The 25,967-nt window shown below is 41.0% G+C and overlaps 3 protein-coding genes across 3 annotated transcripts in view; 2 read left to right on the top strand and 1 right to left on the bottom strand.

Annotated features, from left to right (window-relative positions):
- The window catches only part of gpr83 (G protein-coupled receptor 83), a 39,294-nt gene that overhangs the window by 1,397 nt on the left and 11,930 nt on the right, over positions 1-25,967 (top strand). Inside the window, exon 2 of the mRNA XM_085355951.1 lies at positions 7,277-7,402. Coding sequence (XP_085212077.1) covers positions 7,277-7,402 — 126 coding nt within the window. The remainder of the gene's footprint in view (positions 1-7,276; positions 7,403-25,967) is intronic.
- LOC146630576 (uncharacterized) lies at positions 294-1,146 on the bottom strand. The gene is made up of 3 exons (XM_085355950.1): positions 1,042-1,146; positions 713-808; positions 294-533 (listed from the first exon to the last, which is right to left on the bottom strand). The coding sequence occupies exons 1-3, from the start codon at positions 1,111-1,113 to the stop codon at positions 294-296; spliced, it is 408 nt and encodes a 135-aa protein (XP_085212076.1). The 5' UTR covers positions 1,114-1,146.
- LOC146630575 (zinc finger BED domain-containing protein 4-like) lies at positions 19,174-19,901 on the top strand. The gene is made up of 2 exons (XM_085355367.1): positions 19,174-19,265; positions 19,403-19,901. The coding sequence occupies exons 1-2, from the start codon at positions 19,174-19,176 to the stop codon at positions 19,899-19,901; spliced, it is 591 nt and encodes a 196-aa protein (XP_085211493.1).

Raw genomic sequence — 25,967 nt, 5'->3', positions numbered from 1 at the left:
GCAGCAGCTATAACTGAATAATTACAAAGTTGCTCTTCAAGCTACTCAAATGTACCACACGTGAAACATTCATTATTGAAAGTTAAAATGTTCAATCGAAACATAACACAGAACAAATGATGGTTGTACAAGAGTTTCACTCCTATTCACAAGAGCACCAGTCATTGGTAATTTACATAACAGCATTCTCTTGATGTGTTATTTTAGAAATCTTCCTATCCAGTAGCAATTTTGTTCTTCAGCCCAAAGACTTTGGGGGAGAGCTTTTCACCATCCAATCCCATCAACACTTTCTAAATGAATTCATAATAGTCCTTCAATTCCTTGGGGAAGGCTAGGTTTATTGCATAGATTACTCCAAGCATCAATGCACAAGCTTGGGCCAGAGATCCAATGTTGTCCATGACTATCTCCCCTTCAACAAATATTCCAATGTCATCATAATGTCCATTTTGTCCGTCCTCCCTGTTGATGACATAAATGCCCATGGTGTGCTTCTTCAGGTCTCTCTGGATATCATCTCCTTCAATGTCCTAAACATTTAATAAAAAGGTAAAAGAAAAAACAATTAACTCTACAATTAAATTCCAATCTAGTCGTTTGTGTGTGTGTGTGTGTGTGTGTGTGTGTGTGTGTGTAATACACACACACAGATATCTATCTAAAAAGTGTGTGTATAGATGACTTGCTTACAATGACTTAAATGACTTACAAAGAACTCCCGAATAAGGCTTCCGTCCTCTTCACCAAGGTAGAGGCAAAGTGCCCTGAGAACTGCTTCCCTTTTCACTTTAACATCACTTTCAGCCTGTTTAAAGAGAGTTGCTGATTAAACCAATTTGGAAAAAAGAACAATGTCTGAAATTCGCAATAAGTAAATTTTATCATAAGTCAGTTCAAACATAGTAAATAAAATTTATATAAGAAATTTCAAAATTTAGATTGTTTGGCTGGTCACCTAAAACGGCTTATTGGACTCACCAGTGACCTGCCACTTAAGACAAAAGAAATCCAAATAGAATTTGCAATATTCAGATTTACCTCTTGCATGATCTGCAAGTGGTGGGCAAGTTTCTGCCCAGAAACACCGCCCTTCTTCTGGAAAACTGTCATCAACTGAGGTGTAATTCTGTCTAACTGTGCCGCGAAGGTCGTCTCCAGTTGAAGTGTTGTAATACACTGGAATTCAGCATTTACCTGTATCACACACACACCACACACACACACACACACACAGAAAAAAAGAAGACTGGTGCTTAATCATTGGTATGATTATTTTGTTATTTCTTCATTAAATGCTACAATGCAATTGCCATCACTTCATAAAGCATGATTATCATATGGGTTAGTATACAGTGCATGAAGGATGTTACTACTGTTAATCAAAGAAGAAATGAATGGCATCAGTCCATTTAATGGGTTTAAAGGGTTTTAAAAAGCAGATATTTGTCTGTTTCAGGTGGTTGGCAACACATTTTCCTGTGCTCTTTGTCCACTGGTGGGAGTGTCTCACCTGTGAGGTCAGCGGGGCAGAACTCTGCCATCAGCAACAGAGAGCAGAGAAAATTTAGATGTGCAACTAAAAACATGCTTGCCATGTAAGCCCCAAACATCTCTGAAATTGCTCTGCAAACTTCAGAGTACTTGTACTTCAGGAGTCCTGTGGGTACCGTAAAGACTCATGTATGCAAACAAACCACATTTTTTTTTGCAATCTGATCCTCTTTCTCTTGGCTGTTTCCTTCAGGGATCACCACAGTGAATGATCCACCTCCATCTAACCCTATGCTCTGCATCCTCTTAACTCACAAGAACTAAATTCCTGTTTTTCATTTCACTTTCGCAAGTTTTTTTTTTCTTTTGTCCTGGATAAAAGAAATTTAATCATATATATTAATTGATATTAATTAATATCAATATTAATAATCACAAGAACCCTTAAGATGAGATAGATAAACTTGTCCCTGCAATACTGTGACAAATACTGTTGTGATAAATATGTAAGGAATTTGCATGTACTTACCAAAATAACACCATCTTCTTGAATAAACAGTAACACATAAGGGGAAGAAAATCTGCCAGAAAAGGAAGACAAATAAAAAAAATAAACTTTAGAAAGACAAACAATTACCGTTTCCAAGCCATTAGTGCATTACTTCATGATACTCCCTTGTAACAAAACAAATCTTACTTGTGCCTCTGTGCAAACTACAGATGGCACGATACCACTTTTTTATGTCCGATACCGATATCATAAATTTGATTATCTGCCGATATGAATCCGATATAGTGTATTTTATAATAAATAAAATTGTTTTTATAAATATTTTGCTGCATTTTGTATAAGTTCATACTCAGTTTTAAAAACAAAACATTAAAGCTATTCTGTTATACCTGTATGCAAAAAATACACTGCACCCAAAATATTTTATACTTCAGCAATACTGATCAACCTAAAAAACTTACACCATCCTCCTTATTCAGGTATTCTAAACAGTACATAGAAATATTAAACTAACTAATAGGGCTGCCAACTCCCAGCAAAAATATTAGGAAATCACCCCGCACCCTCCGCCTGATAATGCTTAATTGACGTAATCTACTTTAATGCACAGAAACAATTATTTTTCTATAATAATTAGATTCAACATTTTTCTTCAATACAGTGGCAGACAGCGCAGATGGTACCTTCCCAAAGGAAAAAGTGCTATATGTACTACTATTACTAGGGCATATATTAGACTTAATATTTACTACATACAATAATGGATCTCTATACATTTAACCAGATCACCACTTTGGTAGTAAGATTTAGAATAATTATTTATTAAAAGCTAGACATTTTAAATGAGAATAAGAAAGAAAATTATGTCTTTGTGCCCCCCTTTCCTTGTTAATGCCCTACCTGGCCCCTGGCAAAACTTTGCTAGACCCGCCCCTGCACAGTTACCAGATGTCAGCTACCTAAAAAAGGATCCTGGAGTTATTTGTCTCTCAGAAACAGTTCATAACTTCAACTCATTCATGTCACCTAAAATGTAAACCTGTTTCTTCATTACCTGTTCAGCTCTAATGATTCAGTAAAAACTTCTCCTGGTTTCACCTTCATGTTTCCTTCTCACCACATATCCAAACTATCATGACCAGCAGCTATTACGGCTGTGGCTCCAGAAAACATAAGCGGATACTAGAAGTAATATTAAAAAAAAATTCTAGCAACAGCTTATCAAGCTTAAACGTGCTGCTGTTGTTTATCTGCCGTTTTCCTCTTTCTAGCGCAAACTGGGTGACTAATAAATGAGAGAGACTAGCGACAGAAAAGCCGATCAGCTGATAATCGATCAGTTTCATGATTGAAGTAGCAACAGGAGAGGGAGGGGGGAGAATGAGGGAAGAAGTTTTAGCTGTTCAGCATGAAGACACCGAATAACTCCAGCTTTGTGTCTTTTTTTCATTCTAGCTGAAGTACGAAACAAATCGCTTCCTTTCCCCTCAATACAAAACTCCGACAGCCAGTCCAGCTGTGGCTCCATACATCGGTTGTTAAGCTCAACATGAAAATACTATGCAAACATAAAGAGATGAACTTACACACTTGCTTTACTTCTCTGTGTTAGTTTTCTCTGAGATTAAATGCAGCGGTTTGGAAGCACGTAGCGAGGCTTTAAATGCTAAACCAGACCGCTGACAGGTCTCGCACTCAACAGCTCTATCAAGTGAAGCAACTTCTTTTCTGAGTTAATTTCAGTCCTGACAAACCTCACTCTCAGTGCCTTTTGATCTCACATTTTTGGCAACCACTGAGTTATTCTCCTCCACAGTTTACAACCATTATTTGTTTCTGCACAAAAGACGTTGTGCAACGCCAATCCTACTTATTTATTTCCTACTGCACCCTGACTGTGCAGGTGCGTTCAGAAGCCCCCTCCCCCGCCCGACTATTCCTTAATGCCAATGTTGTGGCGGGAGGGACGATTTCTCAACTTAAAACTGCAGGCGACTGTACAGTGAACTTTACAGCTAACTACAACAGAGAAATTGCCTCGTTCCATAATTTGTTAGTACAAAGTGTGCCACCAGAACTAAGCTAAAAACATATGACATTTTAACGCATCAATACAATTACTCTTTTAATAGAGCAGTAGCTAATAGAGCACATAGCTAGCTTAAGTCAAATCACGACAAAGTTCAGAGCTGTACAACTACTTAGACTTCTTTCTCCATGTGCACACGTCTTAAAGAGTCAACATGCTTTGACTGAGGTAAAAAAACTAAAACGACCGTAAAAGGTTTACTTACCGAAGCTAGACCACCTTTATATGAAGTTGTGCGATTAACTTGAGCCCGCTTGCAGCACACAAAGAGTCCGCTTCTTCAGTCCGCGCGCAAAATGGTGGCCTGTCCTAACGCATGCGCAAAATGGCCCAGCAGGATACTATGAAAAACATACTTAAGCATTTTGAGCTACATTTAATTAACTAAAATTAATTGGATTAAAACGCAGGGAATGTATTCTGGAGTTACTCGAATTATATATGTAGACAGGAATTACTCATTTGAATTGAAAAGATATACCAAAATATAATATGCTATATTTAAAAGGAGACAATATCACTTCTTTCAGTGTGTGTGTGCGCGCGCGCGCGTGTGTAGGTGTGCATGTGTGTGTGATGGGTATGGCAGCTCTTATCTTCACACATAAATGTTTTTTTAATAACAACATTTGTAATGTCCTGCAATAATTAAACTAAGTCAAATTAGGGGAACCTGCTCAACACTCCGAGCACTGCTCCAAGTTCTGTATTAAGCTGCTACCAAAAGATGGCGCTAGTGGTGTCATCGTGATGCCTCTCTTTGGCTGGCTGTGTTGTATTATATATCTCATGTGTGAGTGGGGTAGTTACTTTAAAGCAAAAAATATCACACCCTGTTTCCATTACCAACTTAATATTAAAAAACCGCTTCATAGTTGAAAGTGTTTTTAGCTGGGAGCTAAACCGTCCCGTGAGGTAGAAAACTGTTTAGAAAAATGAGCATTTAATAGGTTGAAAATGTGTCACTCCTGCTTTGAATCATCCTGGAGCCTGCAAACTCACAGCTGACATTGAGTTTGGGACTTACTCTGAATGCATGAAATGTATTTATTAAAAATGCTGCTTTAATCAGACGTGGGCAGCCCACCACCTCCAGCCTCCGACCTCATGTTGGAGTCCACGAAACAGAGTGCGTTTCTGAATATATGCTAATTGAGTCTCTCCATGCAAAGGATTTTTTTTTCTAACAACCTAACCTACTTAGCATTTTTTTCAGTTTGGACTTGTGTTTTTGACATTTGTATAGTGAAACCCCGACTACATGGAGTATTTTTCCCTTCCCACTCCTTATATTGTTCAGCAGTAAAGTGTCACGCATATTTGTCACACTTAAAAATTCAGATAATCAAACAATAATATTAATATTATATACAGATAACCAGAGTAAACACAAAATGTGTGAAAAGTAATTGCCCCCTAAACCTAATAACTGGTTGTGCCGCTCTTGGCTGCAAGAACTTTAGTCAAGCATCTGCAAAAACTGGCAATGAGACTTTCACTCATCGCTGTGGAGGAATTTTGGCCCACTCTTCTTTGCAGAATTGTTTTAATTCAGTCACACTGGAGGATTTTCAAGCATGAACAGCCTGTTAAAGGTCATACCAAAGTATCTCAATTGGATGTAACTCCAGATTTTGACCAGCCCACTCCAAGTGTGTGCCAGAGTGTTTTGAATCATTGTCTTGCTGCATTACTCAAGTGCACTTAAGCTTCAGGGCACAAACTGATAGCTGGACATTCTCCTTCAGGATTTTTGAGCCTTTATGTTAGTTTTGGTCAACAGTGTTTTTTTTTCTTTGGAACTCTCCCATGGATGACCTCTCACCTAAACTGAGACAGGTGAGGCTGGCAGTTCTTTAGATGTTTTTCTGGGTTCTTTTGTGACCTCCTGGATGAGTCTTTGATGTGTTCCTGGAGTCATTTTGGTGCATCGGCCACCTCAGCACTGTTCCAGGTTTTCTCCATTTGTGGATAATGGTTCTCTGAAGTGACAAACCCCTAGAAATGGATTTGTAACCCATTTCAGACTGATAGATATCAATGACTTTTTCACACAGGGCTGGTCAGGTTTGGAAAACCCCTTTTCCTTAATAAATGAAATCACTGTTTAATAATGGTGTTTTGTATTTACTCGGATTATCTTTTTCTAATGTTAAAATTTACTTGATAATCTGAGATCAGATTATCAAAGAGATCACGAATGGGACAAATAATCTTTCAAGGCACTGTAGCTGCAAATGACAGAGAAAGAGAAAGCTTGGTGTTTGTGTATTAGTGGGGCTGGAGCAGCAGCTCCAGTTTGAGGACTGGCATGTGTTATTACGGAGATAAAAAAGAAAAAGAAAAAAGCTTCACCTTGAATGAGCCCTCTGTGGCATGCCAGGCAACTCAATATTACTCTCCATTCTTACCTACCCCAAGGATCACTAAACAACTCCTGCCTCACACACCCTCACCCCACCTTCTCTCTCTCTCTTTCCGACAGATTTTCTTTCAGCACTTTTTGAAATAGTGCACTTAGGCTATTTAGAACATTTGATCATATGTGCCGAAAAATCTAACACGATGGCTGTATCCTGCATGACCTGTACAGCATGTGTCACTGTAACTGTGATTATAAACACTAGAAGAAGCAGGAGCATACCTCAAGTGGGGATGTCTGACAGTGCAGGCTATAAACTGTAATCTTGTGTTACAGGTGCGTCTAAAATTGCTCCCATCTTTGCTGACATTTCCTCACCTGAATCAGAGCAGTGTAAAAGGTTGCTATGCTATGAAAGCCTCCAATGGAAAAAAATCTATAACAAAGCAAAATGTTCCCCACATGGCATACACTATTTTTAGGGGTCTACACTGAACTGCAAGAAAATTACTAATAATTCTGATTTGTCTCATTGGTGCACTAGTATTCCAGAGCTGTTACTTAGAGTTAAGGCTTATTGTTGCTGTGGGAACTGGAGTATGAACATAGTTAGCTCATGTCTGTTTAGTGGCTGCTAATCATTATAATCATAATGAGAAGTACTCTAGAGAAGTACTCTAAGAGCAGCCATGTTAGGCTGCTCTTAGAGTACTTCTCATTTTTGCAGTTTTAAAAGTTGACGTTCCTCCCAGTGTGTCTACCTGATGAGACCGTTGACATTTCTCATTTTGGCCTGCCCTGTGTGTGTGCACTCCTTTAGGTCCGCTTTGTGAACAGCACCTGGGTGTTTGGAAGAACTATGTGCCACATCAGTCGCTTTGTACAGTACTGCTCACTGCACGTCTCCACCCTCACGCTCACCGCCATCGCGCTGGACCGACGACAGGTTTGTCTATAAGGGAGTTGGGGGGATGAATCTGTGCAATTTTTCAAATTTTAAGGATACTTAGGAGCTTCAGAGAGTCTCTGTGAGTTCTATGATGCACAAAAGCAATGGTAAAACAGCAACAGTTGGTGAAAAGTATTTGAGTATAAAGCATAGTAAAGACAGAAAATTATATGCTGGGAAGTCACCATTTTCATATTGTGAGCACATGAGACAATTACTCCACTTTTATTATCACTAGTACTTTCGGGTGCTCCCTATTCCCCAAGTGGTAACCACAGTCGATGGATTCGCATATTTGATTTGGAACAGACTTCCTGCTGAATGTCCTTCACAAAACCTTCAATTTTTTCTGGAATCAACACTAAGAGTACACTAGTTTGTGACCCCATGAGGCTCAGTTTGTGTCTCAGTCTTTATTTTTATATTTATTTTACTTGCTATAATAAATCAAAGAAGCAGACAATAAAGTTTATCTATGAAGGGCAATTAGTGTGTGTGTGTGTGTGTGTGTGTGTGTGTGTGTGTGTGTGTGTGTGGTATTTCTATTTTTTCAAACTGTAATGTTTATTGAACTTTCTAAATAAAAAAAGTAATTTTACATGTATGATTTTTATTTTGTATTGTCCTTGCTATGTTTGGAATTTTGGTGCAATTTATTGAGGTTTTTCTGGGGAAAAAAAATCACACTGACGATATAGAGGTCTTGAAAGCTCACAAAAAGAAATGTATCAAATTTTATATACTTGGCAGGGCTATTGTTATACAAAGTGCTACTGCTATTTTTCCTGTCAGATTTTAGTGCCTTTCATTCCATGCATTGCTGCCAGCTCTTCCATAATCCCAAACTCTGTTATCCCAAGTGCAAAGACGAGTAACTGGACTGTGTCACAGCCCAGGATAAAAAGAGTAAAAAGTGTTATTTTTCACTCCACATTTCCCATAAAATCCTCAATCAAACTTGTTACGGTTCACCTGGAGAGGGGCACATTATCAAATGCTTCTTTTGTCTCACTGTGGCTTACGGTGGGTTTGTGGGAAATCACAAAGCTGGTCTCCACTCCTCCATTCCTGGATTTGTAAAGCTTGGTGAAAAGTCCTTGCTGCACTTGCAGCATTGCTAGCAAATGGTCAGATGTGCGTTTTCGCTCTGCATCAGTCAAATTCAAACTGTAATGCTTAAACACAGCACTCTACTCTTTACAAAGTAGGCACTCACTCTTCCTGACTTAAGTGGTTAAATACAGTGGGGCAAAAAAGTATTTAGTCAGCCACCGATTGTGCAAGTTCCCCCACTTAAAATGATGACAGAAGTCAGTAATTTGCACCAGAGGTACACTTCAACTGTGAGAGACAGAATGTGAAAAAAAATCCATGAATTCACATGGTAGGATTTGTAAAGAATTTATTCGTAAATCAGGGTGGAAAATAAGTATTTGGTCACCTCAAACAAGGAAAATCTCTGGCTCTCACAGACCTGTAACGTCTTCTGTAAGAAGCTTTTCTGTCCCCCACTCGTTACCTGTATGAATGGCACCTGTTTGAACTCATCATCTGTATAAAAGACACCTGTCCACAGCCTCAAACAGTCAGACTCCAAACTCTGCCATGGCCAAGACCAAAGAGCTTTCGAAGGACACCAGGAAAAGTATTGTAGACCTGCACCAGACTGGGAAGAGTGAATCTACAATAGGCAAGCAGCTTGGTGTGAAAAAATCAACTGTGGGAGCAATCATCAGAAAATGGAAGACATACAAGACCACTGATAATCTCCCTCGATCTGGGGCTCCACGCAAGATCTCATCCCGTGGGGTCAAAATGATCATGAGAACGGTGAGCAAAGATCCCAGAACCACACGGGGGGACCTGGTGAATGACCTGCAGAGAGCTGGGACCAAAGTAACAAAGGTCACCATCAGTAACACACTACAACGGCAGGGAATCAAATCCCGCAGTGCCAGACGTGTTCCGCTGCTGAAGCCGGTGCATGTCCAGGCCCGTCTGAAGTTTGCCAGAGAGCACATGGATGATACAGCAGAGGATTGGGAGAATGTCATGTGGTCAGATGAAACCAAAGTAGAACTTTTTGGTATAAACTCAACTCGTCGTGTTTGGAGGAAGAAGAATACTGAGTTGCATCCCAAGAACACCATACCTACTGTGAAGCATGGGGGTGGAAACATCATGCTATGGGGCTGTTTTTCTGCCAAGGGGACAGACGACTGATCCGTGTTAAGGACAGAATGAATGGGGCCATGTATCGTGAGATTTTGAGCCAAAACCTCCTTCCATCAGGGAGAACTTTGAAGATGAAACGAGGCTGGGTCTTCCAACATGACAATGATCCAAAACACACCGCCCGGGCAACAAAGGAGTGGCTCCGTAAGAAGCATTTGAAAGTCCTGGAGTGGCCTAGCCAGTCTCCAGACCTCAACCCCATAGAAAATCTGTGGCGGGAGTTGAAAGTCCGTGTTGCTCGGCGACAGCCCCAAAACATCAAATCAAATCAAATCACTTTTATTGTCACATCACATGTGCAGGTACATTGGTACAGCACATGTGAGTGAAATTCTTGTGTGCGAGCTTCACAAGCAACAGAATTGTGCATCACTGCTCTCGAGAAGATCTGCATGGAGGAATGGGCCAAAATACCAGCTACTGTGTGTGCAAACCTGGTAAAGACCTATAGTAAACGTTTGACCTCTGTTATTGCCAACAAAGGTTATGTTACAAAGTATTGAGTTGTATTTTTGTTATTGACCAAATACTTATTTTCCACCCTGATTTACGAATAAATTCTTTACAAATCCTACCATGTGGATTCATGGATTTTTTTTTCACATTCTGTCTCTCACAGTTGAAGTGTACCTCTGGTGCAAATTACTGACCTCTGTCATCATTTTAGGTGGGGGAACTTGCACAATCGGTGGCTGACTAAATACTTTTTTGCCCCACTGTATATTACAATCCATATCTTGTTAAAAACTCTATATTTATTTTTTAAATCTGAGCTGAAATCTTTCAGGACCAGCAAACTCACATCTCTCATAAATGTCAGTTCCAACACATTTATAGTGAGGCTGAATTAATTTGCATGCATATACATAAACTGTTTGATGATTTCCCACAAAAATTGCAAAAATAGTAATTCTCGGATGGGAAGTTTATCAAAGACTCTTAAGTGTATATTTATTTATATTTTAATTTTAATTTCCCATTGACCTCCACTCAATGGGACAACCAAATGGACAGATGTGATCCAAAGGCTTTACAATGCCCAGGTGAGTCAAATGTGTTTACTACCAGGTCAAATTTCAACAGCATTCTGTGCTCTCATTGGTGGATGTTTCAATCACTTGCCTGGAAGATGGAAAAGTTTATCTTGTGCCCTGCCCACATTGTGTCACTAGTAGTTCCTTTGCCCTTTGTGACTTGAAGTTTTTCAACTTTCTATGGTCTGGGAAGGCTCGCAGCATTGTTACATGTTGTGTTGTCGGTGTGATCATGCAATTCAGAGTTGATTTGAATTACAGATATGCACATTATTTTCTTTGTTGTTCCAAGTCACAAGTTTTTGATTGGGTTGGTATTTGACCCAACACAAGATTTTATCCAAACTTTTAATATCCCAAACGCTACTATGCATTCCAAGGCATAAATAAAGTAAAACATCCACGGCAAAATGACATATACTCAGGCAGCGCAGCAGCATTAATGAGAATCTCAGCTCCTCAGCAACTGACTGTGGTAGAAAGGCAAGGGGGAGTGGAGTGGAGATGCCATGAGCAGAAAAATCAATATTTTATTTAGTTTGATGCAGGTTGTTAAATCTCTGATATTCAGAACATATTTAAAAGAATGTATTTCAGAAGTAAAATGAAAGAAAAGTGAGGTGTTGCTGTGGAAGAGCATACATTGTTGATAGCTGCATTGGTGTTAAGAGGGGGTTTGTTTTGTTTGAATTTCAATAAGGCAGCGAATTTAGTCAATTTATTTAAAGAAAGCAAAACATGCCTCTTGTTTTAGAGGAATGTCTCAATGAAGACAAAACATCTAAATTGCCTGGTCAATTTTGCTCAGGTGGCACCTATATACATCTGCCCCGCTTGTAGACTGTTGGATTAGTCATAAATAACACAGTAACGCAGTAGACATGCAGAGAGGAGCTTTTTGAAAATGTCAGGCTGCAGGGGAGTTCATATCTTTTCTTCTGAAGACTCACAATTTTCAATAATGCAGTTTCTCAAAGGTCCAGTTGCTTTGGCCACCTCTTGGTGCTTACCTGGGAAATCAGTCAAATAAATGACGTCATCTGACCTGCATTAGATAAACTGCTTTACATGGTGTGATTATTCAACAGTGACATGGACTGTTGAAAGTTAAAATTAAATGTGGCTTTCTCACCAGCAGCACGAGGACAGAAATAAGTTTTTCTTAATGCAGGTTTTATTAGGATTAAAATTGACCAAAAACGATCTGCTGCAACATTCGGAGCCATCAGTGGGAGAAGAGGAGGAAAAGGGATGATGAGTGCGAAGTCTTTAAAATTAAACGAATATAGCATCGGGGTTGCTTATAAGCAATAAGAACTATCATACAGAAGACAGAACAAGCAAGGCCTTTTTTATAGTTCTTTTATCTGTAATTGTAGAAACTACCATTGTTCTTAGCCACCTACACATTACACCTACAGGAGCTGCTCAGTAGGTATCTGAATTTATAACAGACGCAAATAAAAACTGAAAAAAGTAAAGACGGGAAAGAAACACCTTTTAACCATCTCATGAGTGTTAAGGTTGCATAGTTTGTCCAGCAGAGAGCACTCTGCAACCTGTTGGCAACAGGTGTTTGGAACCAACAACCAGCTGATCCTAGAGGGCGGAGCGCGAATAAGCCATTCACAACTTGTTGTGGCATTACAACTAGATTATTTTTAAACTGCACCGTCATATCATTTTATTATGGATTCATAAATAACTGCACATGCCAAATATTAGAGAAAGCTGTTTATTATTTGTGTGTCCTAAAGAAAAAAAATCTACTGATATTCACACCTGATGTTCTGTGGTTCCTAAACGCTGATAACCGCACTTTTTGTTTGTGGAAACAAACATTGTTATTGTGGAATATCTAGGAGAGAAGAATATTCACAAAGTGACTAGTTGTTGTGGAGCGGTTAGCACAGCAAGAAGCTCCTTGGTTTAAATCCAGTCTGAAACCTTTCAGTGTGGAGTTTACACTGTGGGTTGGTACTTTAGCTTCCTGCCACAGTTCAGAGACACACATGGGTTTGGCTGACTATAGGTGTGAATGGCTGTCTGTCTTTCCTGCAAAAGATTGGTGACTCGTCCAGTATGTACATGTCTCTTGCCCAATGACTACTGGAATAGACTAAATATGGTCATATCACACTGATTTTGTGTATTATCAGCTCCACTGCTCTGTCAGTGCCTCAAAGTTAGTGCAATAACCATAATTTTACATATGTCAGGCTTGTGACAGCAGGAAACAACTGGGCTTAACTTTTCGAATTTTTCTGTCAGAAACGCAAACCCATGACACACAGCAAACACACAGTTCCTGCCATGTCCTCCTCTGTCGCGTTTAGCTATCACTCCTATTGGCGGTGCAAATACAAACAGGAAAAAAAGAAGTATGTAGCACCCCAGGCAAAGCTTATTAAGTGAAAACTGCAGAAAAAAAGACTAAATCCAAGTGCTTTGTGCCAGAGGAACCAAGAGTCCGTACAGGATACAATCGAATTTGGTTTGCTTATTATTACAGCTTTTCTCCCTCGTCTTTTCAAACCCATATCTGAACAGAGGACAGAACATCAACCTCATCCAACAAAATAGTCTGCAGTTCTCATGCCAGGATTTTAGCCTGAGGCTCACCAGAGATTTTACTGCCCAGTTATTTTTTGTGGTGCGGTTTCATTAGTAGCATACATTTGATTTAAAAATGTAATATTTTTTCATCTTACAAAATATGAAAATATTAATTATAACTTAGAAGCAAAGTAAAACTTAGAAAAACTCTGTGAGCATGCAGATATGAACAGAAAGTTGGTGTCTGCTGAGAGACTGAAGTAAAAAGGTTTTCTTAGCTTAATCACTTGCGATTTCCCTCCACTACTCCTTTCACCGTTATGAAATACTCAAAGAAACTATGAGCTTCTTGTGGAAAAAAAGGTCCTGGACAGACACCATACCCTGAACCCACTGCTCCACTCCTCCCCTGCAGCCGAGCCACCAACCACACCCCCACTTCCTGACTTAGGCTGCGGACCGATCCGGCCTAGCCTATTCTCCCCCTCCAGCGAGAGCGGAAATGACCACCTCTGCCCCTGGCCTATGGACCACTTTGAACTTAAAAGGCTGGTGAGCCAGATGCCACTGTGTGATCCAGGCATTAGCATCCTTTATGTAATGGAGCCATTGCAGTGGGGAGTGATCCAAACAGAGCTGGAAGGCCAGCACCGTAGAATAATGACGGACGCACCTGCTCGCTCCCCAAGTGGTACCCCAGATACTGTACCTCCCTCCGTCCCACTGCACACTTGTTTGGTTTGGCCGTGAGCCCCGCCTGCCTCAGGAACTCCAGGACGGCAGCCACCGCTTCATATGCTCCACCCAGGTGTCACTGTGGATGATAACGTCATCCAGGTAGGCAGCAGCATATGTAGCCTGTGGACACAGCACCCTGTCCATGAGGCGCTGGAAGGTGGCAGGACCTCTGAGCAAGGCAAACGGAAGTGTGTCGAACTGGTACAAACCATACAGAGTGGAGAAGGTCGTTTTTTCCTTGGACCGTTAGATAAGAGAATCTGCCTTGGTTAAATCCAGCGTTGTGAAAAAACGAGCAGTGCCTAACCGGTCCAGGAGCTCGTTGACCCGGGGCATGGGATAAGCATCAAACTGTGACACTTCGTTCACCTTGCAGTGTCAACACAGAACCATATAGGCCCATCTTTCTTCACCACAAGAACTATGGGGCTACACCAAACACTGTGTGTCTCTTCTATTACTCCTAGCTTTAGCATTTCAGCCAATTCCTTTTGCACAATTTGTCTTTTGTGCTCAGGTAACCTGTTGTGCCGTGAACGCACCGTCACACCAGGGTTTGCTTTTAAAAATGGTGCTCTGTGTGATTTTGTACAGAGAAGGCAAGGGGGAGAACACATTTGCAAACCGCTGTTGTAATGCAGAAACATCCACTCTCTGGGCCTGTACGAAATGATCATCACAATGGAGGGAGGCAGGAATGGTGGAATTTGGCACCTTCGGCCCCAAATCACACAGATATATCACCTCAACCTCCTTAAAACATAGAGAAAGCCTGAAACTGCTTCTCTAGAGAACCTGCTTAACCTGTTGGGCCGTGAGCATACCGTCCTTAACCAGGCTCACTGAAGAAGTAGTTTCAGGCTCACTACATACTTTAAGGAGGTTGAGGTGATATATATTTGTGTGACTCCTCCCTATCTCACCGTACGACTTCACAGTCAACGTCCCCCACTAGCTGTGTGACCACGAAGGGTCCTTGCCACTTGGCGAGCAACTTTGAGCTAGAAGAAGGGAGTAATACAAGCACTTTTTCTCCCGGTGAAATTTGTGAGTTTAGCCCCTCTATTGTACAGGTGCTGCTGACATTCCTGGGCCTGGAACAAATATTTTCTTGTGATAACCTTCCCAACGTGTGCAGCTTTGCTCTCAGGTCCAGGACTTATATTGAATCTCTTTCTTGAACTTACGAATCATGGATTTTAACGTCTTATTCAGCCGCTCCACCAGCCTGTCAGTCTCAGGGTAGTCCAAATAGATTTAATTCCCAGCAACTGTTTGTAACCCAGTGAGTTTACACGAGTCAGTAATGCACTACAACATGTTATTGTTAATTGGGATTTATCATTACTCTGTTAATCAGTGAGTTGAGCTAAAGTAAATCAATAGTAAAAGATAAATAATATAAATATAAGAATAAAACCCCAAAGAGTATATTTAACACCCCTACTGGTTAGGAAGGAACAAGCCCCGCCTTCCCCTGCTCTGTACCGTCACATGTGCTCAGACACAGAGAGAGACGGAGGTGCACGAGACCATCGCTGATTTTCAACGCCAAGCTTGTTGCTGGAAAATAACTATTAACTTGATAAATTGAGCAAATATCCATACCGGAGATCTGCATGGACCTTGAAGAAACGGACCTGATTTGTTGTGAACATTTTGGACTTTGAAACCATCGAGATCTGCACGGGAGCGGATGAAGTGGGCAAGATCCTCTCTGAGAGTTGAACATTAGAAGTGTGCTGGCTAGGTTTTTTATGGGATCGTGAGACCTGGATTTCTTCCTGACGAGGAAGATGGCGAGCCTTTCCCTTTGAACCGAACCGCAGCCATTCCGAGTTGGCCCAGAAGGGCAGGTTGCTCTTCTCTCACAAACAATTGCAACAGTGCGGTAGGACGAAATTGCACCAATCACAGACTTTTGACCTATTGGATTTGACTTGACTGAACACTGACTATTAACTCCGGCAAGACTGACATATCTGAGCTCAGATAGGATTCTGATTGTTATTATTATTGCTGTCACTGTATTTTATTTTATGTTTTCATTCCTGTTTATGAAATGCTGTTAAATTGTTGCTAAATAGTTTAATACAATTCATAGCAACTTTACCTGTGGCTCCAGTCATTCTTCTCCACGCAACTCACTTTATCCGAATCTAGCTATTGGCCCATTCTCTCCATCTTACTTTAACTTCCCCTACCCTGTCCTGTACTTGGCTACATGTTGATTTCTTTTACTGTGTGAGACATGAACGGTGTGCCCTGGTAAGTCAGTATCTCTTTCGGGATGCCGACTCAGGAGATGGCCTGAAACAGTGTCTGCGCCACACTCTTTCCAGAACTGGTGTGCAGCGGCACCTCTTCAGGATATCATGTTGCATAATCCACCAGAAATAACACAAAGCAACCCTGCATGTCCCTGCCCACTGTAAACACACCCTGACACACTGTCCCATTAACCTACTGTACCTGGGCCATTCTGTTCCCAAAATTAAGAAGTGTATCAGGCGCAAACTAACCAGAGCCTTCACTCTATGCACCTAATTTCCAGTGGAACCAAGAGATATTTGTGGATGTCCCCATGCACGCATCAAACCTCTACCTACTCTGCCTACAGCAATGCCCCTGGATGAAGCAGGGTTTGGTGGACCAGGGTTTGCATACAGCTTGAATCCACCATAGCTTGACGTGCACCCCCTTGGCACCTTACCGGTATGCATAATGCGTGTCCTGGACTTTGCAAGGGTTTCGGAGGTCTAGTGACTTGGAACACCTTTCCCAGCTCCATTTACAGGCATTTTCAGCACAAGTGCTCTGGTCCTGGAACCAGGACTAATCGGTAGCCCGCTGGTGGCCACTCCACCAGGTGGTCATCTGCCAGTGTCAACACAACTTTGAGGCTTGCCAGCTTGTGACAACGGAACCATTCCACTGTCCTGACCGGGAGTCACTCAACAAACTGTTCAAGGACCACTGTGTTGAGCAGCCGAGTCTCCCCCAGCGTGGGGCCAGGCTGTAGTTACCTGGCTGTGGGGTCGTGCAGGTGGCTGTGAAGATCAGCCTCACCTGACACCACGCCCTGAACCTGCTACTCCACTCCTCCCATGCAGCCGGGCCACCAACCACACACTGCCACACACTTCTATGAAGAAGTTGATATATCCAACAACCTTGCAGCTTCTATACTGTAATCTTTACAGATGTGTCTGGAATTGCTTCAAACTTTCTTGACATTACCTTGCACGACTCAAAACAAGAAAAAGTACACACCTTGAACAGCTCCCAGAACAAAAAAAAAAAACAAACCAATCGTTATTTTACATATTGCAGCTTTAGTGTTGGATAATCATGATTTAGTACCTTGTACCTTAAGCTTACTGATGTACCATGGGAGGTTTTTTTTATTCTAGTAACACATGTTTTAAGTTTCAAAGGAAAATTCACGCTTGCCTCAAAATTAGAGGCTGTGAGCCTTGTGTTGTACTTAAATAACTTCTCATCCATGTTGGTTTAAATAATTAGTGACCTTTTTAGCTTCATTGTGGTAGATACTTGAGAGCTTCTTCTCACTGTGTCTGCTCCAGTGCTGACTCAGGAAAGCTAACTATGCGCAGGTAACAATTTGATCTGGCCCCGTTGATCTGGGCTCTCTGATTCATAACTGTGTTTTCTGCCTCCCTTCTCTATTTTGAGTATTTTCCAGCGTTGGAGGAATAGTTCTTAGATTTTTAAGTCTACCTCTTTGCCGTTTCATAAGAAAATGTATGATAGTTAGGGATGCAGCGATACCGATGCACATTATATGGTATCGGGCCGATACCATAAAATGTGCGTGTACTCATACTCGCAAAAGTTAACCGATACCATGAATCGATACCAACTTACTTCATGAATCAGAGGGTGGCCTGTACTTTCTGTGGTAATTTTTTAGATTGGCCGCTAGGGGGACATGTCGCCAGGGGGTTAGGCGAGTGAGACTGGCGGCTCTTGTAGCTACGCTAAACAAAATGTCAGCAGTGTGGACTTACTTCAAAATTTGTGAAGATGACAGAAGCAAGGCCGAGTGCAAACTCTGTACCAGTAAGATGTCCAGGGGAGGGAAGGAGAGTACATCGTTCAATAAAAGCAATTTAATAAAACACCTGAGGACACATCATGCTCTGGAGTACACCGAGTTTGCTAAGGCTAACGCAAGACCAGAACAGCCCACTTCAACTCGGGTTTTGGAAAAGCGATGAAAAATGTCAAGAGAAAATCCACGAGCAGTTAAAATAACAGAGGCTCGGACTCATTTTATCGCTCTGGATGACCAGCCACTGTCGGTCGCAGAAAACGTAGGATTTCGCCGTCTTCTCAGCATACTCGAGCCGCGATATGAGATTCCCAGCCATCACGGACGTAATGCTGCCAAAACTTTTTGAAGAGGTAAAAAAACACGTGCATAACCTCTTGCAGGAGGTTTCAGCCTTAAGTTTCACTACCGACATTTGGACAAGCAGTGTGTCCCCGATGTCGCTCCTCAGTTTAACAGCGCAGTGGATTGATGAGAAGTTTGTTCGTCATCAAGTAACACTACATGCAAGGTCGTTCAGGGGCTCGCACACCAGCCAAAACATCGCAACTGCTTTCGATAGTATGCTTTAAACCTGGGACATACCAAAGACGTCCGTCCACATAGTGCTCCGGGACAACGCAAGAAATATGATAAAGGCCATGAGTTATGCTGAGCTGCCCAGCCTACCTTGTACTGCTCACACTCTCCAGCTGGTTGTTCATAAGGGCCTTCTGTCACAGAGTGTTGCTGATGCGGTGGCAGTTGGCCGCAAAATAGTTGGACATTTTAAACATTCTGCTCTGGCCAGCTCCCATCTGGAGGACATTCAATTACAGATCAACCAGCCCGCGAAGCGGCTCCAGCAAGACGTGCAGACCCGCTGGAACAGCACCTTTTATATGATACAGTCATTGATCGAGCAGAAACGGGCTCTGGGAATATTTGTGTCTGAATATGGACTCCCTGATATGCTCACGGCTCACCAGTGGACACTGCTGGAGAAGGTGATATCTGTTCTGGGTCCATTCGAGGAGTTAACTCGAAAAGTCAGCTCTGCAGATGCCATGGCTGCAGACGTCATTCCAGCCGTCACTGTGCTCCACAGATTTCTAACAAGGGAGACTGGCGAGGACCATGGGATCAAAGCAATGAAGGGAACCTTGGCTGCAGCTGTCAGGACACGGTTCACTGATGTGGAGGAAGACCCACTCTATAGCATCGCCGCGCTACTCGATCCCAGGTGAGTGTTGTGCCTGTGTGTGTGTGTGTGTAACTGTTTGACTGTATGTGAATATGACTGTGTATGTAACTGTTACTGCAAAAAAAAAATGGTGAGCAAACCTATTGTCAGCTAACTTTTTTCTTTCTCTGTTTTAGATATAAAAATCGTTTTTTCTCCAGCACCACAACTGCTGCAAATGCCAAGGAGATGCTAAAACTTGAGCTGCTAAGGTTGCCTGGAGAGGAGGATCATGACCTGAATGAACCACCTTCAGGAAAAGCACGCAGTGACCAGCCCACAACTAGTCTGGACAGCATGTTTGATGAAATTGCAGATGAGCAGGCATTCGCATCGGTGGGCAGAGCTGCGGTAGGTTCTACTGTAGAGTTAGAGACATATCTTGGAGAGGCCGCAATTTTACGAGAAGACAAACCTCTACAATACTGGATGGTTAATAAAGTGCGGTTACCAAACCTGGCTAAAGTGGCGGGCAGATACCTTTCAGCACCATGCACAAGTGTAGATAGTGAAAGGCTGTTCAGCTCAGTGTCACACATTGTGAATGAAAGCAGAAACAGGCTCACAGCTGATCATGCAGAGATGATTATTTTCATCAAAAATAACCTTCCTCTCACTTTCCCAAAAACAGTTTAGTTCGGAGGTCACACCATTGCTTGCTGACTGAAGTTTTTTTTGTTTGATGAAAATGTGGACACTCTGCAATAGGTGGTTCATTAATGTTATGTGAATCTGAAAGCTGTAGACAGTGCCACATAGTTCACTGTTATTTTGTTTGGATATAATATGGGCATTGTGCAATAACTTAACAAAAGTGTTTATTTTATTCTGAAACCTAAGTTTTATTTGTTTTATTCTGAACATAAGTGTTTATTTTTCAATCTGAAAGAGGGAAAGAGACCCAAGGAGTTCAGTTATTTTATTTTTTTAAATTAAAATGTGGATACTCTGCAATAGGTTCATTAATGTTATGTCCCTCTGAAAAATGGAGGCTGCAAAACACTTTAGTTATTTTGTTTGTTTGTTTGTTTACAATGTGGACACTGCGATAATTTAAGAGAAGTGTTTATTTTTCGCTTGAAATGTAATTTCTGTGGTCATTTTTATTAATATTTTTTATTGACAGAGAATAAAATAAAATCTGTCTTCCAATTCATTGCATTTTTCTGTGTGTGTGTGTGGTAGACGTATCATTTTATGTACTCGGTATCGGCAAGTACTCACATCCAAGGATCGGTATCATATCGGTTTGAAGAAATTGGTATCGTTGCATCCCTAATGATAGTGCTCAAGCATTTGACATTTGTAACTAAAAATGTTTACACAGTTGACTCAAAATAGCTGCAAAAGGTCGAAATGAACAAACTGAACTGTAATTTCTGGGAATTTTAAGCACAGAGCGTTGTTAGTTTCTATAGCACAGACTGAACCTTGAAAATTCTCCAGCAAATGCTGGTATTTTAAACAACAACCAATTAGTCAATTAGTCAAACTTACCTACTACAATATTTACTCGCAGCTCAGTCAAATTTAAATCAATAAATTTGATTTAAACTGTGGCTCATGGGTCAAAGCTGGCCCATACAGGACACCGTATAGCAGACTATTAAGTCCTTAACTTGGATTCCAGTGTGTTGCAGGACTTAACATAACAGATCCTAATTCACCACCAACTCTGTTATTGTTTTATTTCAGAAAATGCCAATTAACAAAAACATGTAAGAAAATGATCATGAACAAATATGAAAGCAAAAAAAACAAAACAAGAAAAAGCATAACAAAAAACCCCTAGGGGTCTCCAAGGCAAAACCAACAACAAGAACAACAACAAATGTTTCTAGAAACAAAAGGAAAGCTGTCAAAAGTGAAATATCAGAGAGACCCTGTTGAAGACTTCATTCATACAAACACAGAAGAATAAGGACCCAGCATTCAAAGGCTTGTCACGAGTCACTTTCAGGAAATGCATTTCAAGCTATATTGGACAAACCCCAGCCTAAAAAGCCCAGTGGTCAAATGACAAGGAACTTATCACAGTTCTGGGTCATTTTGACCCAGCATTTTGAGTTCTCATGTTTTGGTTTGATTTTTGGTTATTTTCTTGATCTATCGTCAGGCAATGATGATGATGATGATGATATTTAGTATGTTCCAGCTTATTCGGGTTTAGGTTTAGCTCTGCCCGTGTAAAGTCCGTGTTTCTTAGTCGGCGTCTTTGTGAATTATTTCTTGTTTTATTTTCAAATCAAATCAAATCACTTTTATTGTCACATCACATGTGCAGGTACATTGGTACAGCACATGTGAGTGAAATTCTTGTGTGCGAGCTTCACAAGCAACAGAGTTGTGCAAAATACAATAATGTAAACAAGCAAAATACAAGAATGGCTACATCTGAAACTAATAAATATATGTACAATATATAATAGTATATGCATTTCTGGATGTGTATACTAAATATTTTTCTGTGTGTGTGTGTGTGTGTGTGTGTGTGTGTGTGTGTGTGTGTGTGTGTGTGTGTACACACATATTTTACAAATTAGAGTAAACAATGAATAGAATATATAAAATAAATAAAAGAAAATATACAGAGTGAGACACGTGCAAAACAGTGGCGTTACTGTACAGTATGGAGTGCATAATGTTAAAGTTCCAGTAGTGAAGCTGAGGTGTCTATGAAGTGTTCAGCAGTCTGATGGCCTGATGGAAAAAGCTGTCTCTCAGTCTGCTGGTACGGGACCGGATGCTGCAGAACCTCCTTCCTGATGGAAGCAGTCTGAACAGTTTATGGCTGGGGTGACTGGAGTCCTTGATGATCCTCCCCGCTTTCCTCAGGCACCGCTTCCTGTAGATGTCTTGGAGGGAGGGAAGCTCACCTCCAATTATCCGTTCAGAGCACCGCACTACTCGCTGGAGAGCTTTGCAGTTGTAGGCGGTGCTGTTGCCATACCAGGTGGTGATGCATCCAGTGAGGATGCTCTCAATGGCACAGTGATAGAAGGTCCTGAGGATGCGGGGGCTCATGCCGAATCTTTTCAGTCTCCTGAGAAAGAAGAGGCGCTGCTGCGCCTCTGTCAGTGTGCCCCAGGGCAGCTGTGGCTACAATGTAGCTTGCTATCGCCAGTGTGTGAATGTGTGTGTGAATGGGTGAATGACTGAATGTAGTGTAAAGCGCTTTGGGGTCCTATGGACTAGAAAAGCGCTATACAAATGCAGGCCATTTACCATTTACCATTTCTTCACTGTTTTGTTTGTGTGTACTGACCACGTAAGATCCTCAGCCAGGTGTACGCCAAGGAACCGGAAGCTGCTCACTCTCTCCACAGCAGCGCGAGAGAGGGATTATGTCTTATGTCAGTGTGTCTAGGTTCGCTCAACCCTGTCTCATTAGCCCTAATCTCTCCCAGCTGTGTCTCCCTCCTGTTTTCCATTCCCTGATTACTCCCCTGTGTATATAAGCCCTGTGTTTGCCTTTGCTCTCTGTCGTGTCGTACCCTCAGATTGTGCCTGTGTGTTTCTGTTCGTCGGGTTCATTGTTTCAGTTCATGTTTTGTTTCTTCGCCAGCAATAAAGCTGAAGTTTTCAGTTACAATTCAGTCTCTGAGTCCTGCGTTTGGGTCCTCATCTACGCTACCTGCACACAGAGCCCTGACAGAACTGCTGCAGGGGTTACATATTTGCTTTCTTTAAGAAGTACAGTGAAGTTCAGCCATGATGCTGACTAGACTAATAAGTAGCCATCTAATTAAATCTGAGGTCAGTAGTTCAAGATTCATGATTAGATGTTACCTATATTTTTATTAAATAGTAAATTAACAAAAGACACTGCTTTTTGTTGACTTGTTTGATTTAACTCCTTAACACTTAGTGTACCATATTTGATACATACAGTTTTTTTTCGTGAGTTTTTGAGACTTCATCATCAGTGTGATTTTTTTTTTCCCCTCCTGAAAAACCCAAATAATTGCGTAATACATTTTTAAAGGATTTCATTTTTTTTTTTTTTTTTTTTTTAAATCCAGATGTAGCAAATACAATACAAATGAAAAGTCATTCATGGAAATTTCTCAGATGATTCAAAATATTACAATTTTCTGACAATTATGGGGACCGCTGCTTTAAAGGGTTAAGCAATAAAAACAACTTATTAGTTAAAAGATCATGGTTTGGATTAAAAAACAGTTGTTGCTTTTTTTAAAATAAAAAGCTCTGCTGTCTTAGTTGGCATGGTGATGGCCCCTGCTTTTTCTGCTTCCTGTGGAAATGCATTACTTATAAACTTGTGCTCACTCTCACCAAAAAATGTGACAATTCGTTTCCATGAATGCGAAATGAATGCAAACAAAAACAATTTGCTGAGTGTGTGTCCTGAGGCACAACCAACAGGTTTCTTATTGTTTTGTTTTGTTTTTTAAAAAGAAGAACGAAATAAAAATGTCTGCTTTCACTGTCAGATAGGATTTAAAATGTCACTCCCTGTAAAAATGGGCAATGGCTGCAATGTTTATTACTGGAGCTTTTCAAACATCAGACATCTAATTTCCTTTATTTAGTGCATTATGGGAGTCTAGTGTCCATCAAAGCCATCTCAAAAAGTTAAACTAAAAGAGTACTTAGCATGCACGCACAGTGATGCCCTAAGGACATTTTAAGTTTTTTATTTTTTTCATTTTCCAGGGTGAACACACCAAACATTCAAAACCTGATTAGAATGAATATTAAATATGGGGGTGGGACACAGCTACAGTGTGCGTCTCTCAGTGTGCTGTCAGTGCTGGTGAATTTTAGAACTCCAAGTAACATGTGGTCACATTGTGCGCTTTACTTATTTTTTATGCTTTAAATGTTTTTCATTTGTAATTTTGTTAAATAAGGGTCCTAACTCCTGGATTCAGTGATAGATCTGTTATGAAATCAGTTTCACCCCGGTTCTTTTTTTTATTCCTCGAGGCATCCAGAGACGGCACCGGACTCAGTAGTCATTTTCACAAAACCTTTATTCATCTTCAGTTAAGCATGCATCTTCTAGAAGGGGAGATGTGCAAGGCCGGTGTCCCTCTGCAAATCTTCCACTCCTTTGTTTGTTACAGTCAGCTTTATAGAAGCGACCCCATCATAAAACCCTCATGGTGTACTGCAAACTCTGTGTTTGTGTGTGTATGCACGAGCACATGAGTGCCTGTGTGTGTGCGTACCCGTGTGTGTGCATGTGGGTGTGTGAGTGTAACAGTCAAAGCACTCTGTGTTTGTGTGTGTGTCTCTGTGTACGTGACTTCATGATGGTCATAAAAGTAATCTCCTCACCCAAGCTACACCAAATTCCTTTTGACAACATACAAAACAGAGTTAACATTACAAACACTGAGACCTCCACTCTGCATCCACTGGGCCATTGGCCTCTTATTGTCTTACATTTACAGATAAGCATGTGGAGAGTCTCCTGCAAACCTGCTTCTACGTTATAATAATTATGAGTTTTTATTAAAGGTACAAGCATCAGCAATCCCCAACTGTAGCTTCCGGTCTCCTTTTATGACAGGCAGACCCCCAGTGTCCATAAATTCCTTTCCCTGTACACAATTACACACACACACTCTCAAGCCTACAGCTAAACCAGACTAAAACACACAAACAAATCCTTCCCTATTCCTCTGATCTATTGCTGGACCCTTTCATCTAAGCAAATTTAACACATTATATTCTAATAATTATTTTCTTGTACTCACAGATCCTTCATGGAGTGATATCCCAAGTTACACCACAAGGGGGCACCACCTCCTCCTGAGTACGACAGTTTAGTGTGGTACTAGCTTTTGTCTTCAGACTTTGGCAGAAGCCAAAAAAGGAAAGCACACTATATACCTTACTTGTTCTTTTCGGGGAAAAATGTAACTTGTTCGCAGACCTTACGTTAGGGGCCTGGTACAGATTCTTGGGGACTTGTCCAGTAGGGGTGCAACGATACACAAAATTCACGGTTCGGTTCGGTTCGATACTTTGGTGTCACGGTTCGAACAAAAAAAAATGTTCATGCCTTTTTAAATTTGTCATTTATTAAAATTATAAATATATATTTTAACTCAAAAGTACAGTTTTTAAATTTAACCCTAACCCTTGTGCGTGTTTTCTATTTTGACAGCGAATGCGCACATGCGGACCACTTATGTGCACCCCTGGTTATATAGCTCATCATATTGCAGCCACAGAAATTATTTTGTCCATAAAGCTGCACTTTCTTTTTGCCTTATAGTCTGATTTGTCATAACTTCTCCGTTTTGTGGTAAGCTTTTCTTTGGCTGTCACTTCTTCTCCCTGACCTGTCTTATTTGGCTCAGCAGAACTAAAATACATATCCTGCTGCTTTTACACACGCACTCACATAAGCTCAGCGATTCTCTGCGCGATCAACCTCTCACATGTTTAAGCTTGCTGCGGAGATTTCACTTGTCATGTTTGCATAGTAAGCTAACGATTAATAAGATGATGTCAGAGGAATTGGTGCACAAATTATCATCACTCACAGATCAGTGCTGTCGCTCTCTATACACAGTTCACGCGATTGCAAAGTGAAAGCAAAAAACAAGCACAAATTCAAACGCGACTTCAATATGTCACATATTGACAGTGGCTCACCGATGCCAATGACATAATTACCCAGCTACATTTCCGAAAGAATGCAAAAGCATTGACATATATTTTTCT

This window comes from Diplotaxodon limnothrissa, linkage group LG6, assembly GCF_057381915.1.
Source record: "Diplotaxodon limnothrissa isolate DT_005_m linkage group LG6, D_limnothrissa_male_GT1.1, whole genome shotgun sequence".
Lineage (NCBI taxonomy): Eukaryota > Metazoa > Chordata > Actinopteri > Cichliformes > Cichlidae > Diplotaxodon > Diplotaxodon limnothrissa.
Note: the sequence above shows the minus strand (reverse complement) of the source record. Positions and strands in the feature narration are given on the sequence as shown.